Genomic DNA, 23440 nt, shown 5'->3' on the forward strand with positions numbered 1-23440 from the left:
AGTGTGGGAGTAAAAAAAAAGTAAAAGCCATCCAAGACAAATTTTCTCTGTCTGCTTTGATATTTATTTATGTATTTTAATTTTAGGAGAGTGGATTTAGATCTACAAACACTCAAAATTCCTCTATATATTATTGAAGGTCCTGGGAATTGGCTGAATATGGGGAGAAAATAAAAAGGTATTAAACTGATGGTCATGGATTGCAAGGAAGGGTGCTGGATGGGTACATTAGGATGAGCTGTTTACAGGCATTCCTGTTGCATAGGCATTCCTGTTCAAGAATGATGCTTAAAAGTGTCTGTCCTACTGTTTATTAGGTTTTGTCTTGAAGAGTCATATTTCTGGTTCCCTTGGAAGAGATACTAAGATACTTGCACCTCATGTGCTTAGCAGGATCACTGAAACACGTTGTCCAAGTAAGTTTAGAGTCTCAGTGCTTAAGAGCAGTTAAAGATTTGAACAGATATGGCCCTCAACAACCTGCTGCTCTAGTTGACTCTGCTATGAACATTGGAATTTGCCTAGACAGTCTCGAGAGCTGCCTTCTATTCTCTGTGACTCTGTGAATTATGGTATGGGATGACTGCACAATTCCAATGAAAAGTTCATAATTCCACGATTAACCTTTATTTTTGCTTTTCTCTTTAGACTGACACACACACACAAAAAAAGCTGTGTGGTGACATTGCAATGTAAGATTTGTGTTGAAATGTGCAAAATGTCACCATATGTGGGATCATAGAATCATAGAATGGTAGGGGTTGGAAGGGACCTTTAGAGGTCATCTAGTCCAGCTCCCCTGCATCTTTATTATCTGGTGATAGCTTTCAGTATCTACAGAAGTTTGCTGATCCTTAACTTGTGGCTAAAAGGTTGCATATTCCACTTGCACCATCTGGCTACTGTGCATCTCAGCTGTTCAACATTGCAATCAGTCTATATCTGATAGCTGCAGTAAAGATTGTAAGCAAGAAGAGTGTCACAGAACATTGGAGATGTATCTGCCATTTGTTCTGTAGAGAATGGCTGGATGACAAAGAGAGATATCCCTACGCCTCTTTCCACAGACCAACAGTAACCACCACCCAATAGTTAAACACATTCATTTATCACCTCAGGGAAAATAGATGTTGATGGAATGACCATATATAATGAAGAGTTATGAGTTTTAAGGCAAGAAATGTTCTTTGTTTTGGGTAGTATGCAGAGGAAGAGCTAACAGAGCTGTGATGAAGGTGAGCAAGGCAAGAACTGGGCTAAAGAGGTTATTTGCTATCATAGAGTACAGTTTGGTTTTAAAGTGGCATCTTGGGTGCAGTCTCATTAGTTTTACAGTTATAAATTAAATGAGATAGTCTTAAATAGGAAACAATCCTGATCTGATAATGAGGTGTTCAAGACCATCTCTATTTCCTACAAAATCTCTTTCTTTGCTCAGACCTCTGATTCTAAGATTTAAATCCTTTAGGATTTTGACAGGAAGTCAGATTTCTCTTTACATGTATTTCCAGTCCTTTGGTCTGGGAAACAGGGTCACCTATTATGCATTGATTATGTGACACATGCATATTTTCATTAGCAAAATGTAATTTCTTTTTTTTCACAAGTTCTATTGAAAAATAGAATTTTAGGGAAAGTAGACCTTTGGAATCAAGGCATTCCATCACTTTGTTAGACACAAAATCTTTTTAGGGGCTTTTATCTCTGATATCTTGCAGAGATCAAGCCAATTGACATTTCATTTTGAGCTTCCCAACCATGATCATTCGGAAAGTTGTCATGGACCATAGGAGAAAATGTTTGTAGGACACTGGATAAATGTATACTACAGGTCAATACTTTAATATTCTTGTATACATCCTATAGTTACAAAGGCTTTTCTTGTTCACTTTACTGCTTGAGAGAGCATTTGCTTTCCTTTAGAAACTTTTATAATCATTTTCCTTTAATTGTTCTAGCTGTGTTATAATCATATCACATAGTGACCTTTAGAAAAGTGTCTAGAAAAGCCTGCAGCTGTTCCCTCCTTGGTTTCTCTCTACTGAGTTGTATTTAAGCCAGTGTCTCTGAAAACAGGCAGTAATAAAAGGGATATTATCCTTAGCAAATATCTTAATCATGGTAAATCTCTGTTGCCCTACAAATGACTGCACGAGGGATTACAGTTGAGTAAGCCATTTGCTGAATATCACCGCCACCTTTCCTAGGCCATTTAAGCATGTTTAATTTTTCAGGGTGAAACATGAAACCCAGTAATACAAATGTTTGCATTTGGACTGAATTATATCCAGACTGTAACAGTTATAGCAGGCTTAGGACCAGATTGTGACTGATCTGTAGGAGGCCAGTTCTTCTTGGGAGAGTGAGAGAGAAAAATGCAGATTTGTTCCCAGTCCCAGACTCTTCTGTCACTTATTCTACCTCGTTTTTTTTCAACATTTATATAAGGCTGTTAGAGGTTAGAGTATCAGTAAATATATGATTGATGCTTAGCTCTGTATTTTTTTAATATCAATCACAGTCCTTACTGTTGTCCAGTGCCTGGGAGCCATCACTGTCTGGATGAAAGACAGCTGGCTTTCGTTCATTCTGGCTAAGATGGAGGTGGCAATGCTATGTAGGAGAAAATACTTTCAGGGACTTATGTCCTCTGTAACATCACTTTTTATCTGTTTGTTTATTCAAGTTTCTAGCAGGTTGCCCAGAAACACTGAGAGTATCTGTTCCCTAGTGATCAAGCTTAAGGGAACCTTTACTACTGTATATTTCATCCTTTCGTTTATCTTTTTTTTTTCTTTTTAAGAGTGTCTTCTGTCTTCAACTGTCTGCAGCCCTAACCAGTTTGGACTCAGCCAAAGCCTTGGGAACTGGCAGTTCCAATAGGTGTTTCCTAGGGCAGAATTTAGTGACTGTGAGGTTGTATCTGTTTCAGGTGGCACAGCCCTCTTACTCCACACTGCAACGTGCCAGGAGCACTTCAGCCGTAAATTGCAGTGGGTGTGAATTCATATTCACCTCTCCCATCTAATATCTTGAGCCATCCATCATGCAGCTTCCCCCATGAGCCCTGAACATGACTTCCCAGAGTGGCTACAAGGGTGAGAAATACAAATGTGAGAGGCAGAATCCTGTTGTTGACTGTCTCATGACTACAGGACAGACTTTCAGCAGAGATGTGAATGTCTGTGCATGCCAGTGTCTTCTAGGCAGCGCTCACTGTTTTTAAATCGCAATCATGTTTCCAAATGACAAGCCCTGACTTAAAGTGGTCAATAGAATTTAATAAATATTCTAAGGACCTCTAAATGAGTCCCTGAGACTTTTATAGTTGCTAGTTGGGAGAGGTAGCTAGTAATAACCAAAACAGAAGAGGAAATTGAATTAGTGCCCTGCAAGAAAGAAGACCTTTACAGAGGACTCTGGCACTAAGTCTTTAGATACTTCAAAATTGCTATTTCTTTAAAGTTAATTAACTATTTAATATTTTAACTACTTCAGCCAGTCACAAGTACTGTCCCTTTCCATGATATTGGTTTAGATTAACTATGTATAGCTTGCCCTATTGCAGAGGTTTGTCCCTTTGTGCTTTTAGTTAAATGCTTTTAGTTAAAAGTTTATTAAGTGTATAAAGTTCTATCACACTGTTCAGTTTTGCACCATATAGACAGGCTAAAACTTTGATCCCATTTCCCTCACAGAAGAAACAAAAACTCCAAGGGAGACAATTATAGGTGAAAATGATAACCCTTGATGTGTTCATTGTATCATTCAGATGTCTTAATGATGATTGTGGATGAAACACCTGCATTGATAAAATGATGACTGATTCTTTACTATATGAGCTTCTTCTCTTCCTACGTACTCTAATGTTCGAAGAGAGCTCCTATTCCTGATTCCTCTCACTATTTTACACACTCAACTGGCCATCAGTTTATCCCTTTACGTATTGCTGAAGGATGTGTGTTCTTCACACAGATTGTCTCATGAATGAGTTATATCTTAATTCTGCCTTCATCTACAGGGATGGATGAAAAAGTGTTTTCCCATTTGATAAATATTTTAGAGGTCTGACAGTTCCCCTGCAGTGGGATCAAAATGGGCATTTTCCAGATATTTTTGTAAACAAGCTTCAGAGTGAGAAGGAAGATTACATACTGGGACAGTGTCTAAGGTTAAGATTCTCACCTGGACTGTGAGGGTTTGGACCAGAGCTTTCACATTCCAGGTGGATGCTCTGATCACCAAGTGACAGGTTATTTTGAGGGTGCTATTTTCTTGCTTTCAGTAGCAATTTCCAGTTGAGCATGAGGAGTTGTTTGTTTTCAGACATTTATTTTAAATCAGCTTGTGCCTGTTTTGATATAATGTGTTTTTTCTCCATGCACTTGAAAAATAATGTAGCAATTTGCCCTGGTTTGAGCACAGGCTAAACTAGAGGATCTATCTCCTGAGGAGTCTTCCAACCTAAATTCTACTATGATTCAAGTGGAAAATTCCACTCTGTCCTCAGTAAGGAAAAATGATTCTTGAACTTATAATACAGTAAAAAATGTCACATTAAGTGCTAGCTGCCATTGTGTGACTTGACTATTAAACTACAAAGTAATTATTCACTAGTGTTCTCAGTTACTGAGTGGTTTAATGCATATGGACTTTAAATTCTCATATATATGTATGTGTGTGTGTGATATTAGGCATAGGAAACCAGTGATAGTGAGACACAGAAGTCATGTCTATGCCAGTAAATAATACAGGGCCATGGCACTGGCTGATGATTGCCTACACCTTTTGATTGTTAGTGTGTTCTATGGCACAATTTTGTCCTGATACAATCAGGAGCATTTCAGATGAAATTACTTTGCCATGGATTGGAGACCCCTCTCATTAAGCAGTTTGGATGCTGTTATGGCTACATTCCTAATGGTAAATAACAATTCAAGTGGAAGGTTGCTCTACAGATGTTTAAGAGTGGGAAGTATATTTCTGGCTGTGCCCTGGGTTGGCTGGTGTGACCACAAATATGCCACTTCAGTTTTTTCAGTCTCTTTCTTTCACACTTCTAGATGTCTAACTATAAAGACAGCTCTTCAAAACAGTGTTTGTCTTCTGTGGTGTGTTGGCAGACATACATGGGGAGGGCTTGTTCTAGGCTGGGGCCTCTAGAGGTTCCCATAATACAAATAATGGTAAGATGAAGGGCATGGCATATGATTTCTTAAGAAATAATTGCCCGTTCTCCTTGACGTAAACTGAGAGACTGTTCTCTGTTTACTAGCCTTACAAAATCAAGAGTGTATTTTGTACCCTTGGACTGACCATGTCAAGATGGATTTAGGGAGCAGCTTTTCATATCTGTATTTGCAACAGGCAAGAGCAGCTCCCATCATTTACAAAACTAATATAGCTCTTACTGAACATGCCAAGGGAAAGCTGCTGTGAAAAATAGCTATTGAGCATAATTATGTTAGCATTTAAGCTGCTGTGATGTAGAATGCATGTCTAGCACATAAAGAGCTGATTTGTGGATGAGAAAGGTGCCCAAAGATGGGCTTTTACCTTCCTCTGCTGCAGACTTCTAATATATCTCAATTGCCACGCCTCACTTATTTGTCAACAAAATGAAATTATTATCTATTTACTGGAATTGACACATGCTAGGTTAAAATATGTTCATTAAATGTGCTGATAATGCCGGAGGAGGATGCAGAATGCAAATTATAAGTGCTACTCTAGTAAATTCGGTTGTAAGTCTCTGGGGTTGTGCTGGCAGCTGGTGTGCACCTCTCAGCCTGTGCCCAGAACTGTGTCTGCCTCTGAGAAGCTTACACCATGAAGAATTGAGAGTCCCTTTGTTTTGAGTGCCTGTCTTTGAATCAGCTGAGTGATTCACTGACTCCCCAGAAGGCTGTGCTGCCATTCAGTGGGGTCTTGACCAGCTTGAGAGTTGTGCAGGTTCAACAAGGACACCTCATGAGGTTCAACAAGGACAAGTGCAGAGTCCTGCATCTGGGAAGGAACAACCTCATACAACAGTACAGGCTGGGTGTCGAGCTGCTGGAGAGTAGCTCTGCAGAGAGAGACCTGGGAGTCTTGGCTGACAATAAACTAACCATGAACCAGCAATGTGCCCTTGTGGCCAAGAAGGCCAATGGCATCCTGGGATGCATCACAAAGAGTGTGGCCAGCAGGTGGAGGGAGGTTCTGCTCCCCCTCTACTCTGCCCTAGTGAGGCCTCATCTGGAGTCCTGTGTCCGGTTCTGGGCTCCTCAGCTCAAGAGGGACAGGGAATTTCTGGAGAGAGTCCAGTTCAGGGCCACCAACATGATGAGGGGACTGGAACATCTTTCTTATGAGGAAAGGCTGCAGGAACTGGGGCTGTTTAGTCTAGAGAAGAGGAGACTAAGGGAGAATCTCATTAATATTGGTGGGTGTCAGGAGGTTGGGACATCCCTTTTTTCTGTTATATCTAACAACAGGACAAGGGGTAATGGGATGAAGCTGGAACACAAAACGTTCCATTGAAACATAAGCAAAGACTATTTTACTGTGAGGGTGACGGAGCAGTGGCACAGGCTACCCAGGGAGGATGTGGAGTCTCCTTCCTTGGAGACCTACCTTGTCAGACCTACCTGGATGCATTCACGTGTGACCTGATCTAGGTGGACCTGCTTCTGCATGGGGGTTGGACTAGACGATCTCTAAAGGTCCCTTCCAAACCCTACCATTCTATGATGGAGGTTATAATTGGATGTTTGTTTCCTTCCAGATGAATACAAGAGCAAAGTAGCCTGTGAAGATGACAAGCTAAGGCTAAGCTGTAAGAAGAGCATGGTGATAGCCGTTTACTCTGCTGTCTTCGGAAGGACACAAGGAGGCAGCCTGGAGTGCCCATACCAAAACTTGGGGTTGCCCATGATTGGTAAGCAGGGGAATGGCTTGACAGAGCACACTGATCTGGGCAAGGGGGTTTCATTTACTGTCATGTTAGAACTGGCATAGATCCTGATTAGGAAAAGCAGGACTGGGACATGCAACCTGCCACAGTGCTGCTCCTGATGTGTGGCACCTTTTTAACCCATTGTGAGCTTCATCATGAGCATCAAGCTGAGGTTCAGCTAGATGCCCCAGCCAAGTTACCAAGCTGCAGATCTTTAACAGATTCATCATATTACATGCTTGAAGGTAGTCCATGAATTTCTTGCTCAATTTCTGTCCTCTTGGTGGTTCATGAACTGAACCTCTACCCATAATGTGAAGAAGTGTCTTCTTGGTGGATGTCATGGGCTATTTGTGGCCAAGTCAAGTCTTGACTTTGCATTTAAACTTTTACCAAACTTGAGTGAAAATGAAAAAAAAGAAAGTTTTTAAGTTGTATCATGTTAATGATTGACTTACAGTATCTTTAGGTAGCTTCTTTACTCTCAGACTATCATAGTTTTTTTACATGCATGTGCTAATGATAATAAATTTGAAAATATTCACTAGAATGGTCTGTTGTTGAACCAATGTGAAAGGATCAAGTTGTGGCAGAAAGCAACTGTCTACAGAGCAAAGTCCTGTGGTCAACATTTCTCATCATCCTCCTCTGTAGAGGTGAGAGGAAATTAACTGCTTTCCCAAAGGAATTGCCTCCAGAGAGTGAAAGGCTTCAGAGGGGGCCATACAGGGAAGCCTGAGCTGCTGCTCTTGCCTGTGCTTGTGTCTACTCAGCTGTATCTGAGGATCTTTGGCTTCACAGGTGCTGATCCGGTGCCCTTAAGGAGTTAAATGCTATTGGAAGCATGTGAAGCGATTAATTGGAAATATGATACACACATGATGGGTGTCAGTAGGAAACCCCAGGTGGAATCAGGCCAGACAGGTTATTTGTGCAGTGTGGTGAGTGCCTTAGTTGTGTAGCTGTGAAAATCTGAGCACTTGCAGCATAGCTGAGTAGTCCAGGATGTGTCACTGTCCCATGGATCAGATGCATGGCAGGAGAATCACTATCCTTTAAAAAGTTGCCTTCCATCTCCAGAGGTGACCTATGTCCCTGGATATGCTCCTGTTGTCCCCCAGTTGCCAGAGTGCAGGAAATGAAACAGATATGTGTAACAGATTAGCCTAGACATGTTTCATGTGGTGTTTGGGATGGGCCAAGAGTGTGTGTGCTGGTTGCTGTGGTGGTTTAGCTGGTGGGTGACGACTTGCCAAGTCAGCGAAACTTGATGGGTTTCTAATGCATATCTGAGCACATGACTCCTTGTCCTTGCTGAGAAAGCAGAAACAGGCATGTACTTGTGACAAGGTACTAGCACCAGAACCAGTGTGAAGCAAAACTCCATGTAAACCCGCAAAGGGTAAAGTTTTACTCTTCTCTGCCCAGATGCCAAGTCCTGAAACTTGTACTGGCTGAAAGCAGGTTATGTGGCACTAGAAAACGGGATGGGAGGCGCTGGAGCTGGGAAAGCAAAGAGAGCGAGCAGTGAGGTGCAATGGCAGGGCTGTACGTGCCAAACTGTCTATAGTGCTTGTATATCCAGTTGTTTGCAAACTGGCCTTTGTGGTCTCTACAAATTGGAATGTTTGCCCAAGGAAATAAAATATCAGATACTAGAATGTAGCATGTAGTCTGCTGTTGGGATTAGGCAGTGTCAGCTCTTAAAACGTAGTTAGAAGAGCAGGCTCAGTACAAGACAATGTATTGCCGAACTGTTGGTGGGAATGCTGAGGTAGCTTTACGCTGAGATCCTCTGCAAGGTTTTAAGCTGTGAACTGATGCTAAAAATGACTGAGTTGTTGGATAGGAGTAAATATCCGCATGTTTGGAGTTGTTGGTGTCTCAAGTATCTGTTAAATCAGCCTAGTGCTGCTAGAGTGCTGAGAGGGTAAGTATATACTACCTGCACAACAGTAAAGGGAGTGTGGGAAGTATCTCTAAGACAGCGACTGTCTGCGTGAACTGCAGGGCTGGGAATGAGAGGCGAGGCACTTACCATGGAGTAATGCCTTCCCCAGACATTTGGGATGTCTGTGTGTAGGATGAAGGACAGACATTAGAGCTGATGGTGTTGATATTCCCTTGCATGCTGAAATCCTGAGTGGAGGGGGCTGTTAACTAAAATAAAATGTGGGTGAGCAAGTGGTCTTTCAACTTGCGATGCTCCATCCCTCAAGGCCCAGCGATATTTGTCCATGCCTGCTAGTGTGTCCAGCAGCAGCTCACTAATCCCCTTGGCATGACACTGCCAATACTGGAACACTGGAACAGGCTGCCCAGGGAGGTTGTGAAGTCTCCTTCCTTAGAGGTCTTCAGGGTCTGCCTGGACATGTTCCTGTGTGACCTGATCTAGGTGGACCTGCCTCTGCAGGGAGGCCTGAACTAGATGATCTCTAAAGGTCCCTTCCAACCCTGACCATTCTATGATTCTATGCTACAAGCAGCCTTTGCTTATCATCATTCCTTCATATATTTGTATGAGCTGACCCAACAGGACAGAGCTCTGGTGATGCAGGAAAGGGAAGGTGTGTTGTGACTGTGGTTATCATTCCTCTCTTGGGCCCACAGGATCCATTGGCAACCCAAATCAACGAATAACATATTCACACTGTGCTTCCCTATGGCATGCTGCAAGAAATAATAGTCCTGCCTGCATTTACAGCACTGAAGTGAGGCGATTGTGCTTCCAGCTGCCACTAGCAATTGAGGGAGTAATGCACAGAGTCCCTGAACCTGCTCCAGAAACTACTCCTGTCACAGGCCTGCCTAGCCCAGCAGGCAACTGTTCCTTCAGGAGCAGGTTAAAACATCACGGCTTATAAATCAAAGCTTTCTCTAGCTAGAGAACATTTCCCTGCATGTTTCCACAGCCCTGCGATATGGGAAGGGCTGCTCCATGATAGCCTTTGATCCCAGATGTTCACCACAAACTGATCTTACAAATATGACTATATGATTCAGACTTTGCAGCAGCATCCAGTTCACAGCCATGTTCTGTACATGGAAGATTTATTCTTTGAATTTCACAGAAGTGATGATTTGTGTCAAGTCTGAACCTTGACAAAGGGCCTTTTCCTGGGAAGAATCTCCTGGACAAGTTTTCAGTGATTATTTTTATCCAGATAGTATGAGTTACTGGATGAATGAGGGACTCATACTTGCCCCAAAGATGAGGAAGAGTACCTTCTCTTCCTCTACTAATGAAAAAACAGCTCAGACCATTATATTCCTTTTTTTTTTTTTCCTGTGAACAAAATGCACATTTGACTTGAATTTAGAAATCTATACCTACAGATGAGATGTTTAAAGAACTGAGGTATAAGATGTGGAGGAAGGGTGGCCTAATAAAGCGTTGTATATATTTCTAATTCTACCATCACGTAAGGGAATAAATAGCTTATTTTTTTGTTTCTGCCTTGAAAAACAAGAACTTGTCCTCCTGTAGGAGTGTTGAGGATATAAAGTCTACTAATGCTGAATTTCTTGGATTCTCCAGACATGAGGTACATTAAGTGCTCAGGTAGAAGGTTCTGAGATATCTTGTCATTTCAGCCCTTTAACCCAGCCATCGTTATGTTGCTTTTGGGTGACATCAGATACCCGGGTGAGGCTTCGAACACCATGCCATGCCAGGCATATGCTTTTTCTCTGTCTAACATCTATATGAATGTGCTTAGCATCTGTGAAGAGAAAGTCATTATAAACAATTCCATTCCATCCCTGTCATGTTAAAGAGAAAGTCACCTAGGATCCTCTTTTAACTGGAGACATGCTGAAACTTGTGTCTCTGACCGTAATGGGAAACCCCTGCAAACAGCTGGACTCCTCCTTGAACGCCTTGGGAACTTTGAAAAGCTCCTAAAGGAATTTGACCTTATTTGTTACTCTCTTAATAAAGCCTCCACTTGGCTGTCAGCATGTGCAGAGAGAATATGCAGAGCACAGGGAGGTCTTTGGGGAAAGGGTTATTTGCAAGCAAACAAACCATTAAAATCCCTCAGCTCAGTGAGCCCTTTGCCCCATTATCATGCTGTTTACAGCTCCCTCCTGTTTGTACCAAGAAATCTGATTTTTAAAAATGACCTTTTCCTACTTCTGTCTGAGTGCAAGGTAATTGCTTAATTAGGAGACTGAAGAGGAAGAACTTGATGTAAAACAATTACCCTTTTTATCGTTTAGTGAAGCAATATCCTTGACCATATTCAGAGAACCTGATATGTTCACATATGTCTTTTTATAGTTACCTCCATCCTGGTGAGATGAATGTGTTCAGCTGACCTCTAACATCAGGATCCAGGGCTCCTTCTCAAGGACCCTGTGCCTCTCCATCATGTATACAAAGAGCTCATAGCATTTTAAGTCCTCTCATCCTGGGCAGAAGGAATTTGGGCTTGGTTTTGGAGTAGATGCAAGACTGTGGGAACTCTGGCTCCAAAGGCTGGCTCTGGGTTGTGGTGTGTGGGTTGTGTAGTCTGCTGAGGATTGAAAACTCCCTACAAGTTCTCTCCTCTGCCTCTCTAGGGGCAAAACGGATGTATTTACAAAGCCCTGAGGAAACTCAGATAGTCAGTGGCCCTCCCTACCTCATTGGATCAGATAATGAAAGAGTAGAGGAATTAATTCAGCAAAGAAGCCTGTGCCTTAGGTGTTCATTCCCTGGCATTTTTCATTTTAATACAGTGACAGAAGATGATACAACCCAGTTTGTTTTGATTTCATGTTCTTAATGCAGATGTATATACAACTCGAACTAGGGCCTTCACAGTCCTTCAAATAAATACTTATTACACCATATAAATAACAGACTCTTCTAGTTTGTTTATCTGTAATCAGATCTAGCAATAAGTATAAATCAGATCTAGAATAAATATGTAATACATGCAGTAAAAAAAAAATCCATCCATTTTATTTCATGAGACATGGTACATGTTCCTCACAATTGAAGAGCTGCTTTCAAGAAGCTGCTACCCCTCTAGCCATGCATTTCTGTCTCTCTTCCACTTCATCATCCAGGACCATTTTCCATAGCGTGTAACCATCAGTACAAGTTTGTGGCTATGCTCTGTTCTTGGTTTTAAGTGAAATATTTAAAAAAATAAGGCCTCCAAACTGTGGAGCTGGAGAAGGTACCTCTGCCACTGATGGGAGTAGCAGTAGGGAACTGAGGCAGCAGGAGGAGATAGGGTATCCACTGAAATCTGTGCTGATCAAAGAATACTGTGTATCATAGCCATCCTTTTAGGAGATCCCAGTGCTTGCAGTTGAAACGCTCTTGTGCTACATCGTAATTTCACTGTAGGGGAGATGAGAGCCTTTAAAGTAGCTGTGAGGCTGGGTCTGTGGCCTGAGCAGCAGACATGGGAGGAAATCGGGCCATGTCTTCCCTCTCCAATATGCACACCAGGCTTCCAGAGTGCCTCTGACCATAGGGTGACTGTCTACATTTCATTTACATTCAGTGCAGAAACTGCTTTATTATGTGTGTAGCTCATGATTAAGAACATGTTTTTTGAGGCTGATCTGTTTGTCTGTAATAAAGCCCACAAGTATCCAAGTTTGAATGCTAAATAAATATCAGTTGCTCTTTAATTCACGTATAATACCTTATTAAATTTAAATTGAAATGAAATTCCCATTTAGAACGCTAAATTAAAGTGGGACAAAGCCTGCTTTCAGAAAGTTGTTTTTCAATTTTAGATGCTTTATGTGTTTTGCTTTTTGTCTCAAAGCACCAGGAGGTAATTAAAATAACTTTACAGCTGTTTCTAGAAAACTCAAACTATTGTTGTATTCCACAGAGTCATAAAAAATTATTTATATGAAGTTGGTTTTATATGCACACAATTGCTATTTAAGAAAAAAGGAACAGAAAAAATACATTCAAATTTGCTTATGGGCAAGATATTTCTCAAAGCCAAGGTTCAACTTGGTTTTAAGGAAGTTGTTTGCAATGAAACATGACCCCATGCAGCTGTAAATAAAAATTCTGAAAGTAGTAATTTAAACAGAACTAACAGGCTCTGTGACGATATTGGTGTGGTATTTGAGGAAGCAAAGTGGGTGTTTGTATCAGTAATATCAACTTCTTTAGCAGCTGAATTTATGAAAGGTGCCTATCGCCCAGCTGGTATTTAAAAGCAAATCTAGAATATAATCCTAATAATAAAAGGGTTGAATTTAAGAGATTTAATCACTAGCATATCAACTTATTTCCATGGAGTTACTCTGAATGAAAACCAGTGTGACTTGTCGAGAACTGATAAAATTAATCTTCAAATAAATCAGATGTCACTCAAGAATATTACAAAATTACCATGATGGTGAGCTCTGAGCCTGAGAAATAAGGGTAATGTGAAACCTCTGAGGTTGTGTTTTGTTTTAGGAACCAAGGGCAAGAAGTGGCTTGTAGATTGTGTCAGCTAGGTAGTCGCTTTAAAAAAGTGGGCCAGACCCACAGCTTCCAAAGTTCAGACCTTGCTTCAGCCTAGGTCTCGGCACTTGTTGAACTATACTCATGTTCCGGAAAATACTTTTATTGGGCTGTAATGAGTAGGAAGGACAAATGAACTCAAATGAACTGTAGATACATTGAATGCACCATCCCTATCTTCTACTGAATGAAGAAAATGCTTTTAGCTTCTTTGCTTTTTATCTTGACTGCCTTACAGCCCACAATCAACTGTGCTGCAAATTAAATGACAAAAATTTACTGTCATTGCCAGATCAAAACTGCTTTGTTCTCTGAGACTTCTTGGAGCCAACTTTAACACTGTCTGCATACTCTCACTTAAGCCCCTAAACCTGCAAAATAATATTAATTTGCTCAACCTTACACACTTCAAGTCAGTCTCTGCAAAACTGTAGCCTTATATGTTTTATATGAGTTCTGGTTCAAGATACAAAGGTGATACAATGATTTGAGTTCATATTAGTAAACCAAATGCTTCCAAATGTAACTATAGCACTTGTAATTAAATCTGCAATCAACCCATCGGTTGCATTCTCTAGATGTGATTAGTCTCTTTTAAGATTATTTTCTCTTTTCTGGCCTACTACTGAAGTTTCCAAAGTTTTATGAAGTGTGTGGTGAGTAATGTTTCTCTCTCTTTCATTAAAACACAGTTTTTAATGTAAAGGTGGCATTCTCTGCACATCATTCTAATGTTTGGATGTAGATTTCTTTATCAGCCAGCTGTTTTCAGTGCCACTGTGCAAGACAGAGATGCTATAACCAGCTGCATCAATGCAAATTTTCCTGCTGCTATTTGTAATAATGGTGATGGAAATTTATATTAGAAACCCAGCTCAGTGTGATACCTGGCACTGTCAAAGCAAAAATCAAATATGAAGTCCCTCAAACATAAAAGCTCACAGAAAAAAAAACCCAGCATGCTGAAATGATGCAGTTGTGGGAGAGGTAGGCTCTTTTTGGCTTCAATGTTGACCATGAGATGTTAGAACATCTCTCTGACTCTGGTCTGCACAACATCAGATAGTGCTTGTACCACAGATGGAATCAGTGATCTGGGAAACCAGAGCAAATGTGTGGTCCAAAGACCCATTGGTATTTACCCACCAATCTTGACTGCAAACCCTTTTCCACAGCCCAGTGGCTTATCAAGCAAAAATTCTCCTGAGCCCTTCCTTAGAAATGCTTTTAACAATCTCTTCTAGTGAATTAATTTCTCTTATATCCCTACTTGAAAAGGGTTTTCTTGTGCTTGAAACAGGCTGACTGACTATGCAGGTTTTCTGAAGCCCATTCTGTTCTACCATCCTAAACCAGCAGCCTTTTCATTGTTTTAGGTCTCTGTTACCGATCTTTCCTCTTTGCACATCTGCTTCTGGATCTTTTCTTGTTTAAAGATAATATTTTGCTTTCATTGGTTGATCTTCATATTGGTTGGTCTTAAGTGCTGTATCTGTAGCTTAGTTTTCTCCCTCTTGTCTTCCACATTCCCTGTGGTTCTAAACCCAACTCACTTTCTGTGTCTTCTATAAAGGCTCGTGTGCCACAGTGAGCAAGAGAATAATGAGAAACTAAGAGCAGAAGTTTCTTCCCTCTTGTTTGTGATAGAGAATGTCTTGCAGAACGAGGCAGTTTCAAGTCACTCCTATGTAAAATGTAAAGGAATGCAATGTTGGAGTTGTGTTCTTCCTGCTTACATCCCTTTTGCCATTCCATCAGTAATTTCTTTTTCTTTTGGCAGGTGAAAAGATAACCACAATGATAATTCAGGCATCTGTTAGCTTTCTTTGCAGGAACTAAACTTCTCTGAGTTAATTGACTCCTGGTACTTCCATCTTTTATTCTGTCCTCTGTATTTCATAGCTTTCAGCAAGTAACTTCCCCCATTTAATTCTTTAGCAAGAAATCATGCTGCATGTTTTGGAGAAAAATCCTATCCTTTGCTTGGGAGGAGTTTCCTCCTAGAGCTGTCAATTGTTTATAAATGACTTCCCTCGGGGGAAGTTCCTTTCTTAGAATGTTCCTTTCACTTGCTTCTCAAAAGATAGTATGGAAAGCCAGAGTTCTGCTGACAGTTCTGATTTGAGGTGTAGGTGAGCTCCTGATGACATTACACTGAGTCAAAGTGTGCCACAAAATTTGTCTCTCGATCAGGTACCACCAGTCCTATTCCAGTTGCTGGAAATAGCATTTTAGGCAGTGATTCTCATTCTGAAACCTTTTGTTACAGCCAATCATTGAGTCCTTTTCATAGTTCAAGGTCTTATACTTTGTTGGTTGAAAAAGTAGGAGTTCCTCCTGTGTTTTTTGCTAAATGTGTGGATTTAGAGAGTGCATCCTGTGACGAGTGGGTGGAGTTTTCCTCTCAGGCTCTTTTTTTTAAGTGCATACATGTTGATATTGGAGTGTGCTCCATGCACTGCTGCCTTTCCAGGTCCATGGACAACCTGTGGCAAATCACTACCTGACAGCCTTACAGAATGACAACGTAGTCCCACATTCAGGTGTACATGGTCCTGCTTGCTCTGAACAGCCTGCCTCATCTGTGCAGGAACCTGCCTTTGCAGGCTCAACATGGATGTGGCAGGTAAGTCTGTCTGATCTTGAGGTTAACAGATGCAGACGTTTCTTGAGCACCTGGCCTATGCCCAGCCTTATTGTGGGATTAGTTATTCATCTCAAAACTAGGTGTCTAAATCCATTTGTGGATTCGTCTATGACGACTGCTGCCATGAACAGGCTCCAATCTCCACCAGAGCATCTAAGTTACCACAATGCAAAAATTAAATTATTTGGAAACATTCTTTCAAACCCAGATGAGGTTTGCAATAAAGAACAGCAACGTATGGCTTGGATTTTAGTTTTGGATGTGTCACCCTCATTGGAGAAAAACAAGTAACAGTGAGTAACCAAAGTAACGGATGTGATTAATACACATTGGCTCCAATTTATCTTTTTTTCACCAGTAGGAGGTAATAAATAAATAGTCATGTTGGGAAGTGGCCTTAAACTGACTAAAACCCATTCATTGTGGTGAGCATGATGATATGGACATTACATCATTGAGACTGATTCCACTTTTGAAGCCAATGCTGTTTGCAGGCTGCAGCTGGTAAAATCCTCAAGAGTGGCCTTATTGCCATCTGACTTGGGTTTTTACCCTATTAAGTTGTGCTGACACAAGCAATAGATCAGGGAGTATTATCATGCTAAATACAATTGGTAAGATGAGTTACCTACTGAGGACTTAGACTAGGAGCTGTGAAATTAAAATGGCCAGCAGTGTGCATTTGTGGAGTGACTCTGCAAAAGGAAAGTTTACCTTGTACCAGGAGCAAAGCTGGAGGAACACGCAACTTTTACAAAGTGAGACCAGAAGAAAAGAGGAAAAAATGAGCTGTTCCCACTCTCCCCTAAACCCAAACTTTAATTTTAAATACCCTATTGCAAAAGCTCAGCTGATATCTTTAAACACTTTCACATGTGGAAGTTTCACCATAGCCAAAATTGGTATTTGCAATTTGGCAGTGTATTGAAGCAATCCAAGATTAATGAAAGCCAAGGGTAACTTTGGCCCAATCTCTGTAAGTGGGCTCTCTTTTACCTGTGAGGTCTTAAAGTGTTTTTTCTTGCTCTGCTGTGGTATTTGAGTTTTGTGGACTTTAAGAGATTTTTGGCAGGGGTCTGGGTCTACTTAGCAGCACTTACCTCAGACTTAGTGATATGGTGTTGGCATTTGTGAGTGCCTTTCCTGCATCTCTGACACGTGGGATTGCTTGTTTGTCACTGGTTTTGGGATAGTATTTTAAATAACATTTACAGTTTGCATTTAACAAGCAAACAAACAGCAGAAGGAAGCAGATATGGCCCTGAGCGTACTGTCTGGTGCAATAAGAGAGCCATGTCTAGTCTTCCACTTCTGAAGATTGGGAAAATGTGAATTTGGCTAGCTGAAGCAGATCATAGCCCAATTCTGCTCTGGCACATTATCGGGCTTGGCTGCTCTGCATCTTTTTGAGAGGCTAACTGCATGACTCTTGGACCCTCTCTTTTCTTGCCTCTCTCAGCTTTCAGAATGGGCACCTGGAGGTAAAGACTACTGATTAGTACCTGAGGAGGTACTAATACACCTGGAGTTCTCACTTTAACCTAGCTCCCTAAGTACTTGTTTACATTCAGAATTTAAATTACTGACACGCACTTCATAACAACCAATAGGAGTGATGTTGAGTGTTTTCCCACTCCTGAGACATGGGGTTAAAAGAAAATCTGATATTTTCACTTCTAGATCTCTGAATGATATGGTGATGACTGTGATTTATAAGGATTCTGTAGCCTTATCTATCTCTCAGATATATTATCGACATATTCATTACTAGTTAATGAGAGAATAAAGATGCTTGACTATGACATTTTGGCATCCAGCTAAAGACTCCTTTATCACAAATCCTTTGATGTGTTTAAGGGAGATGGTCCCACTTGGAGGTTTTGTTTGCTGCTCTTAGATTTTTTTAACGTTATTTGGAAGGCAAACGTTAATAGATAAAAAAAAAACCAAGAGGAGAAACCAAGCTGATTCGAGTATCAGCGTAGTCCTCCTTCAAAGTACTGCTGACTTCTTGACCTGGCATTTACAGGAATGCACAAAGCGTTTGCGCTTTTAGAAGTTATGTGGAGGGGAAAACAGGGAAAATTCCCTGTTGTGACCAAAGGGAAATCTTTGCAGTTAATACTTCGTCAAATTTTGTCCATAGAGTCTATTTCTTTTTTCTGTGGCTGGAAGAATATGGCTGTTTTCAAGAAAATAGATCAGGCCTTAGCATGTAGGAGCCTAGAGTTGTCAGTAGAGATCTTGTAATTTGGATGCCTCAAGTAACCTTCTGTGACTCCTGCATTCACCAGCTCTTAGTTCTCATCAGGGTTTGGAGGTGAGTGGCAAAGGTAAAGATGGGCCTATATTGCGACTGTTTGCTACAAGAGCAGAGGAACTGGAGTACTATAAGAAACCTCCACTACACTACCTTGAAGTCAAACTGAGAGCCTCTTAAAAGCAGTCAGAGATCAATATTGCTTAACATCTTCAGTAATGACCCAGGATAATGGGACAGAGATTGGAAACGGTATCAAATTGGCCAAGGCAGTGGTTACAGCAGGGAGCAGGGACCTTAAGGGCCTCAGTAAGCTGGAAAAAACCTTACAAAATCTCCTGAAGTTTAACAAAAGGCAAGTGCAAAGTTCTGCACCTGAATAACCCTCTGCAACAATACAGGCTAGGGACTAGCTGGCCAGAAAGGAGCTCTGCAGTCAAAGGACCAACTAGTCTCAGAGGACAAGAAGCTCAATGGTGTGGCAGTGGTGGTTAAATGAATACTGAACTTTTTTAGTAACAATAATATGAGCACATCATGGAGAAGGTTTATTCATTCTATTTTGCATTCTAGCACTCCACTTAGCTGGAGTATTGGAGTGTCCAACTTGGGGCTCGTCAGATAAAGAGATATGTTGAAAAACATATCCAGTGAAGGGTCACCGAGCTGGTCAGGAGACTGGTGTACACAGTATAGGCAAAATGATGAGGAAGTCAGTCTTGTTCATTCTGAAGAAGAGAAAGCTTAGAGTGGGATCTTATTGTTGTTGCCTACTTCCTACTAGATGTCTCTACAGAAGACTGTTCATGGAAACACACAGAATTAACCCAACCACACACCAAAAACAAAGAACCCAAGATACAGCAATGGAAATCTGATTAGATAAAAGCAAAAAATTCTTCACCTGGAGAATGGTTTAGCTCTGGAGCAGGTGCCTGAGGAGTTTGGGGAATATTTATCTGTGGAGATTTTCAAAACTTGCCTGGGCAAATTCTTGAGCAGCCTGATGTAACATCAAAGCTGTCTGTGCTTTGAGGAGGGGGCTGAACTGGATAGGCTCCATAAACTGGTTTCAACTAAATTATGGTGTTGTTCGTGTGCTGCAGTTATAACAGATGACTTTTTTCCTGGATATATTTTCAATATTAAAGTTTGCAAAAAGTCCACGTAAAAGAAGCTTTTAAAATGTAGGTACCTTATTTTCGATTCTAGGGTGTTTAATTCCCATCTGTAATTGAAACATATCGAGTCTCTTCTGCATTTCTCCTAATTTTGACTAGTGCAGATTGAGCTGGAGCAGCATGGAAATTGGAGAGTTCAGGATTTCACTACTGGTATTTGTGAATATGGAGATCTGGTCTTTGCCAGAAGCAGCTGCGTATTTAGGGCTGATAAACTAGCAGTACCAGGGCCTGGGCACAGATACTGGACATAGATAGATATTCTGTACTGTTAAACTATAGCATGGTTCATGGCATGGCAGGGTTTGCTGCCTTCCCTCAGCTAACACTCTCCAAGGCAGTCCAGAAGATGGTTTGAGGTTGTTTTTACGTCAAGGTCTGGTTGTCAACACTCTGTTTTGGAGGGTAAGAATGTTTGATAGCATGAATGTGGGTTATTTCACCACAGTTGGCCTCAGGGCCAGGGAACAGGCCAGTGTAAGTTTTCATTTACCAGTAAACATCTAGCCAAACAGTGTAGGCTGGACCTGGGCACTGTTGAAATATAAGTACGGATTACAATGTTAGGACCTGCACTGTCAGATGGGGCTACATAGAAGAGGCTGGATAACCAGGACTACATGGAAAAGGTTCTTACAATTCAAGCTACATCTGCATTGGTAGTATGGCTGGTGAATGGGCTAGAGCAAGGTCCCACAGCTGCCTGTAGGCAGTATGGCATGCTGTTTTTGGGGAATAGCATGGGTAAGGATGTCCTCTCCTGGGGAAAAAAAAGTGCAACTACTACCTGATAAAGATAACATCAGGATTGTGCTCACCTATGTGTACACATCAGCTGCTCTGTACTGAACACAGTGAGAAAGGGCTGCTGCCTGGCCCCGAGGCTGGCTGACCTCATGTGCATGTCACCAAACTCCTCTACCATGTACTCCTGCTCCTTTACTTTCCATCCAAAATAGTTGGGAGGGCCTTCTGCTAATTGATGATTGGGAGTAGTCCTGCTAATATCTCAGAATGTATTCCCTGTTTGAGGTGATGCTAAATCATGGGGCAGCACTTAAACAAGGAAGATAATGGTGCGTTTGGATTTGAGCCCTGTTTGGTTTCCTAATGCAGATAATGCTGCTGAAGTTAAGACACATAGAGACTGTACCCTTCCACTGCATGGAAGGAAGAAGGTCATCGATACTAAGACATGACTGGTGATGGCCAGAAAAGCTGGTGATGTTAGTGTGAGGGTATATGACAGATAAAACTCTTAGAAGTATTGTCAATATGCTCAATCTACAAATACGACACTAGAAGAGTCAACCAAGATTTTCAAGACTGAGAGCAGAGTCTGTAGTTTATTATCACTCATTCCTACACGAGGAGTATCCTATCTCTGGTGACAACACATGCAAAAGTCTTATTGTGCCTCTCACAGAATCCATAATGGGTAATTCCCCACCCACCCTTCTGTGAAGATAGTTTGCTCCTGAGCCAGGGGGAGAGGCCCCTGGGCAGACAACTATGGGTTGTTGTCTGGTTTGCCTGAGAACAATAATAAATAAAAAGAATAGGCGCCCTCCATGAAATCCTGTGCAGTGCTTGGATTTGATGAGTTTCTCTAACTGGACACTTGACAAAAAGACAATAAATCAGGATTGCTGCATGCCAGATGTTCCCACTGAAACCTCTGACATTCATTGGATCAAAAATTCCCTAAGGAAGTTTGGATGGTTCAGAATGAAAATGCTCACATGGAGCCCTGTTCTTTTGTCATTTGCAGCATGTGAAGTAAAATAAGAAAAAAGGCAAGCTGCCCTCTAGGCTTAGTTTTCTGAGGCGTTCCCATGTCTCTCATGGTTTTTGTTGTGCTGGTTCTAGCATTCAATACATTTTGGGGTTCATTTCCCTTTTCTTGTCTCCTAATTCGTGACCAAAAGGTGTTTGTGTTCCTTTCTCTGTAGCTTTCAAGCTGCTTTTAGTGACAGCTTAATATTGAAGAAATCTCTTCTTGTCATCTTCCCCTTGCCCTTGGCCCTTGCTGGACAGTGAAAGCAAGCTATCAGTCCAGTACCTAAAAGTTTGAGAGCTTGTCTGCACAAATTATTTTCACCTTTGCTGAGAAAATAGGTACAAACTACCTGATAGAAAATAATACTTGGGGAAGTAATTACTTTTTGAGCTTTTTAATTCAAAACTCCTAATAGGACAAACACATTTATTTACAGGGAATAAACAAACCTAACAGAATATTTCTGCTCAGATGGTAGATAGGAACTATTTGACCTCATAGTAGCCCTTATTAGACTTCTAAGAGCAGACAAGGATGCTAGTCATCTCTGTTTGCAGAAGGTGGCCAGAGGTGATGACTTGAGACAACTCTCCTGGACACAACAAAGGCTATGAAAGCCTACCCCAATTCTCCCTATCTCTTCCTCTCAAAATGCAGCAAGTGAAACGTTGCCGCTACAGGCAACATCACCAGGCCACCCACATGGATCACTCAGCCAACTCCCGCTGAGGGGACAAGATCACTGCATGATCAGTATGGATGGTGCTTTATTCCAACTAATTGTTTACACCATGTGCTTTTATCTGCTAACACAAGCACCTCCTTTCACTCCACCCTGTGCCCACCTCTTCTGTACCCTCCACCTCTCGCGTTACAACCCGAGATCTTCCGGGTGCCTACAACAGTGAAACCTTGAAAAAATCAACATGCTCAAATCAAATCAGAGTTTCACCCTTCCCCTGACAAGATCCCAGTGTCCATCTCCCTGACATCCATGAGACAGGAATTGCTAAAAGCTTTTCATGTTACTGAGATGGATTGCATTATCAGACTGAGAAGTAAATTTATATTAATTCCATATGAATATTATCACCATAGTACACTTGTATTTTATGTTCCTATGATAATCTCTTATTTTATATGGAAACTTTTTGGATAAATACATTGGAATAAAGCCTGAGATATGAGTCTTTTTTCATGCTCTCCACTGATTTGCTGTTAGTTTTTTTACTTTTCTGTGATTGTTTCTCCATTTATTAAAATGAGGATAGAGATATCTCTCTTAGCATCCTTTCAGGCTTTTGTAGAATAAATGCCAGGTAAGAAGGAATTATTTTTATTACAACAGCTTTATCCCTTTGAAATCAAACCATCTTTTATTTGCAGCTTGATTTCTATGAATGTATGGGGAATTCTGATTCTTCACTTTTCTTTTTGGTAATTTTCCTTCATCCATTTACAATTCCATAGTAGTATCTGAGAGTCAAATACACCTTCCCATGCAAACACAAAGATTTTAAAATTCTCATGGAAAACTAATAATTATGTGCTCCCCCAGCCTGAATCTGTTAAGTTTTTCTTAGGCAATTTCTGATTTGAATGGACAAATCTTCACAAATAGGTATCCTTTTTCCCTTTTAGAGTGTCAATCGGCTACTGCTCTCCAACTCATGATCAAGCGCTGTCACGGGAAAAGAAGCTGCAGTATATATGCGAGCACCTATGAATTTGGAGATCCCTGTTACCCAGGCATCCGAAAGCATCTTAATGTCATCTACACCTGTGGTGAGCCATGGAATTCTTTTACTTTAACTTTCACTGGGATAGGTCTTTGATGAACAGAGGTGTTTGGAGAATGATGAGATTTGTAATCCTACAGAAAAAGCCATTGAACTGCCAGTTGGCTCACAGTGATTCTTATTTGGTCAACAATGGAAAGCTTTGTGGATCACCTCAGTGGTTTAATTATGTCTCTTTTTCTACTCATTGGTTTAATAGAAAAAGTAGGAAATGTGGAAACAATATTTTGATAACCCATTTAACACTGCCTCTGCAACATAGGAAAATCTAGTGGTCAAATCCATCTACTCAGTGGATGCCTATATGCTGAATGTTAGCACCCTGCTGCTTCATTTGACTGCAGTAAAGTTGTGTAAGACACTT

At 41.1% G+C, this 23440-nt stretch overlaps 1 protein-coding gene across 2 annotated transcripts in view; it reads left to right on the forward strand.

Moving 5' to 3' along the window:
* The window catches only part of EVA1A (eva-1 homolog A, regulator of programmed cell death), a 209050-nt gene that overhangs the window by 82572 nt on the left and 103038 nt on the right, over window positions 1–23440 (forward strand). The window contains exons 4-5 of one of the 2 annotated variants that reach the window (XM_061989998.1): window positions 6767–6919; window positions 22919–23062. In XM_061989998.1, coding sequence (XP_061845982.1) covers window positions 6767–6919; window positions 22919–23062 — 297 coding nt within the window. Of the gene's footprint in view, window positions 1–6766; window positions 6920–22918; window positions 23063–23440 lie in introns of those variants that run through there. The other variant, XM_061989999.1, reaches the window with a different exon arrangement.

Source organism: Colius striatus, chromosome 2 (assembly GCF_028858725.1).
Source record: "Colius striatus isolate bColStr4 chromosome 2, bColStr4.1.hap1, whole genome shotgun sequence".
NCBI classification, from domain to species: Eukaryota; Metazoa; Chordata; class Aves; order Coliiformes; family Coliidae; genus Colius; species Colius striatus.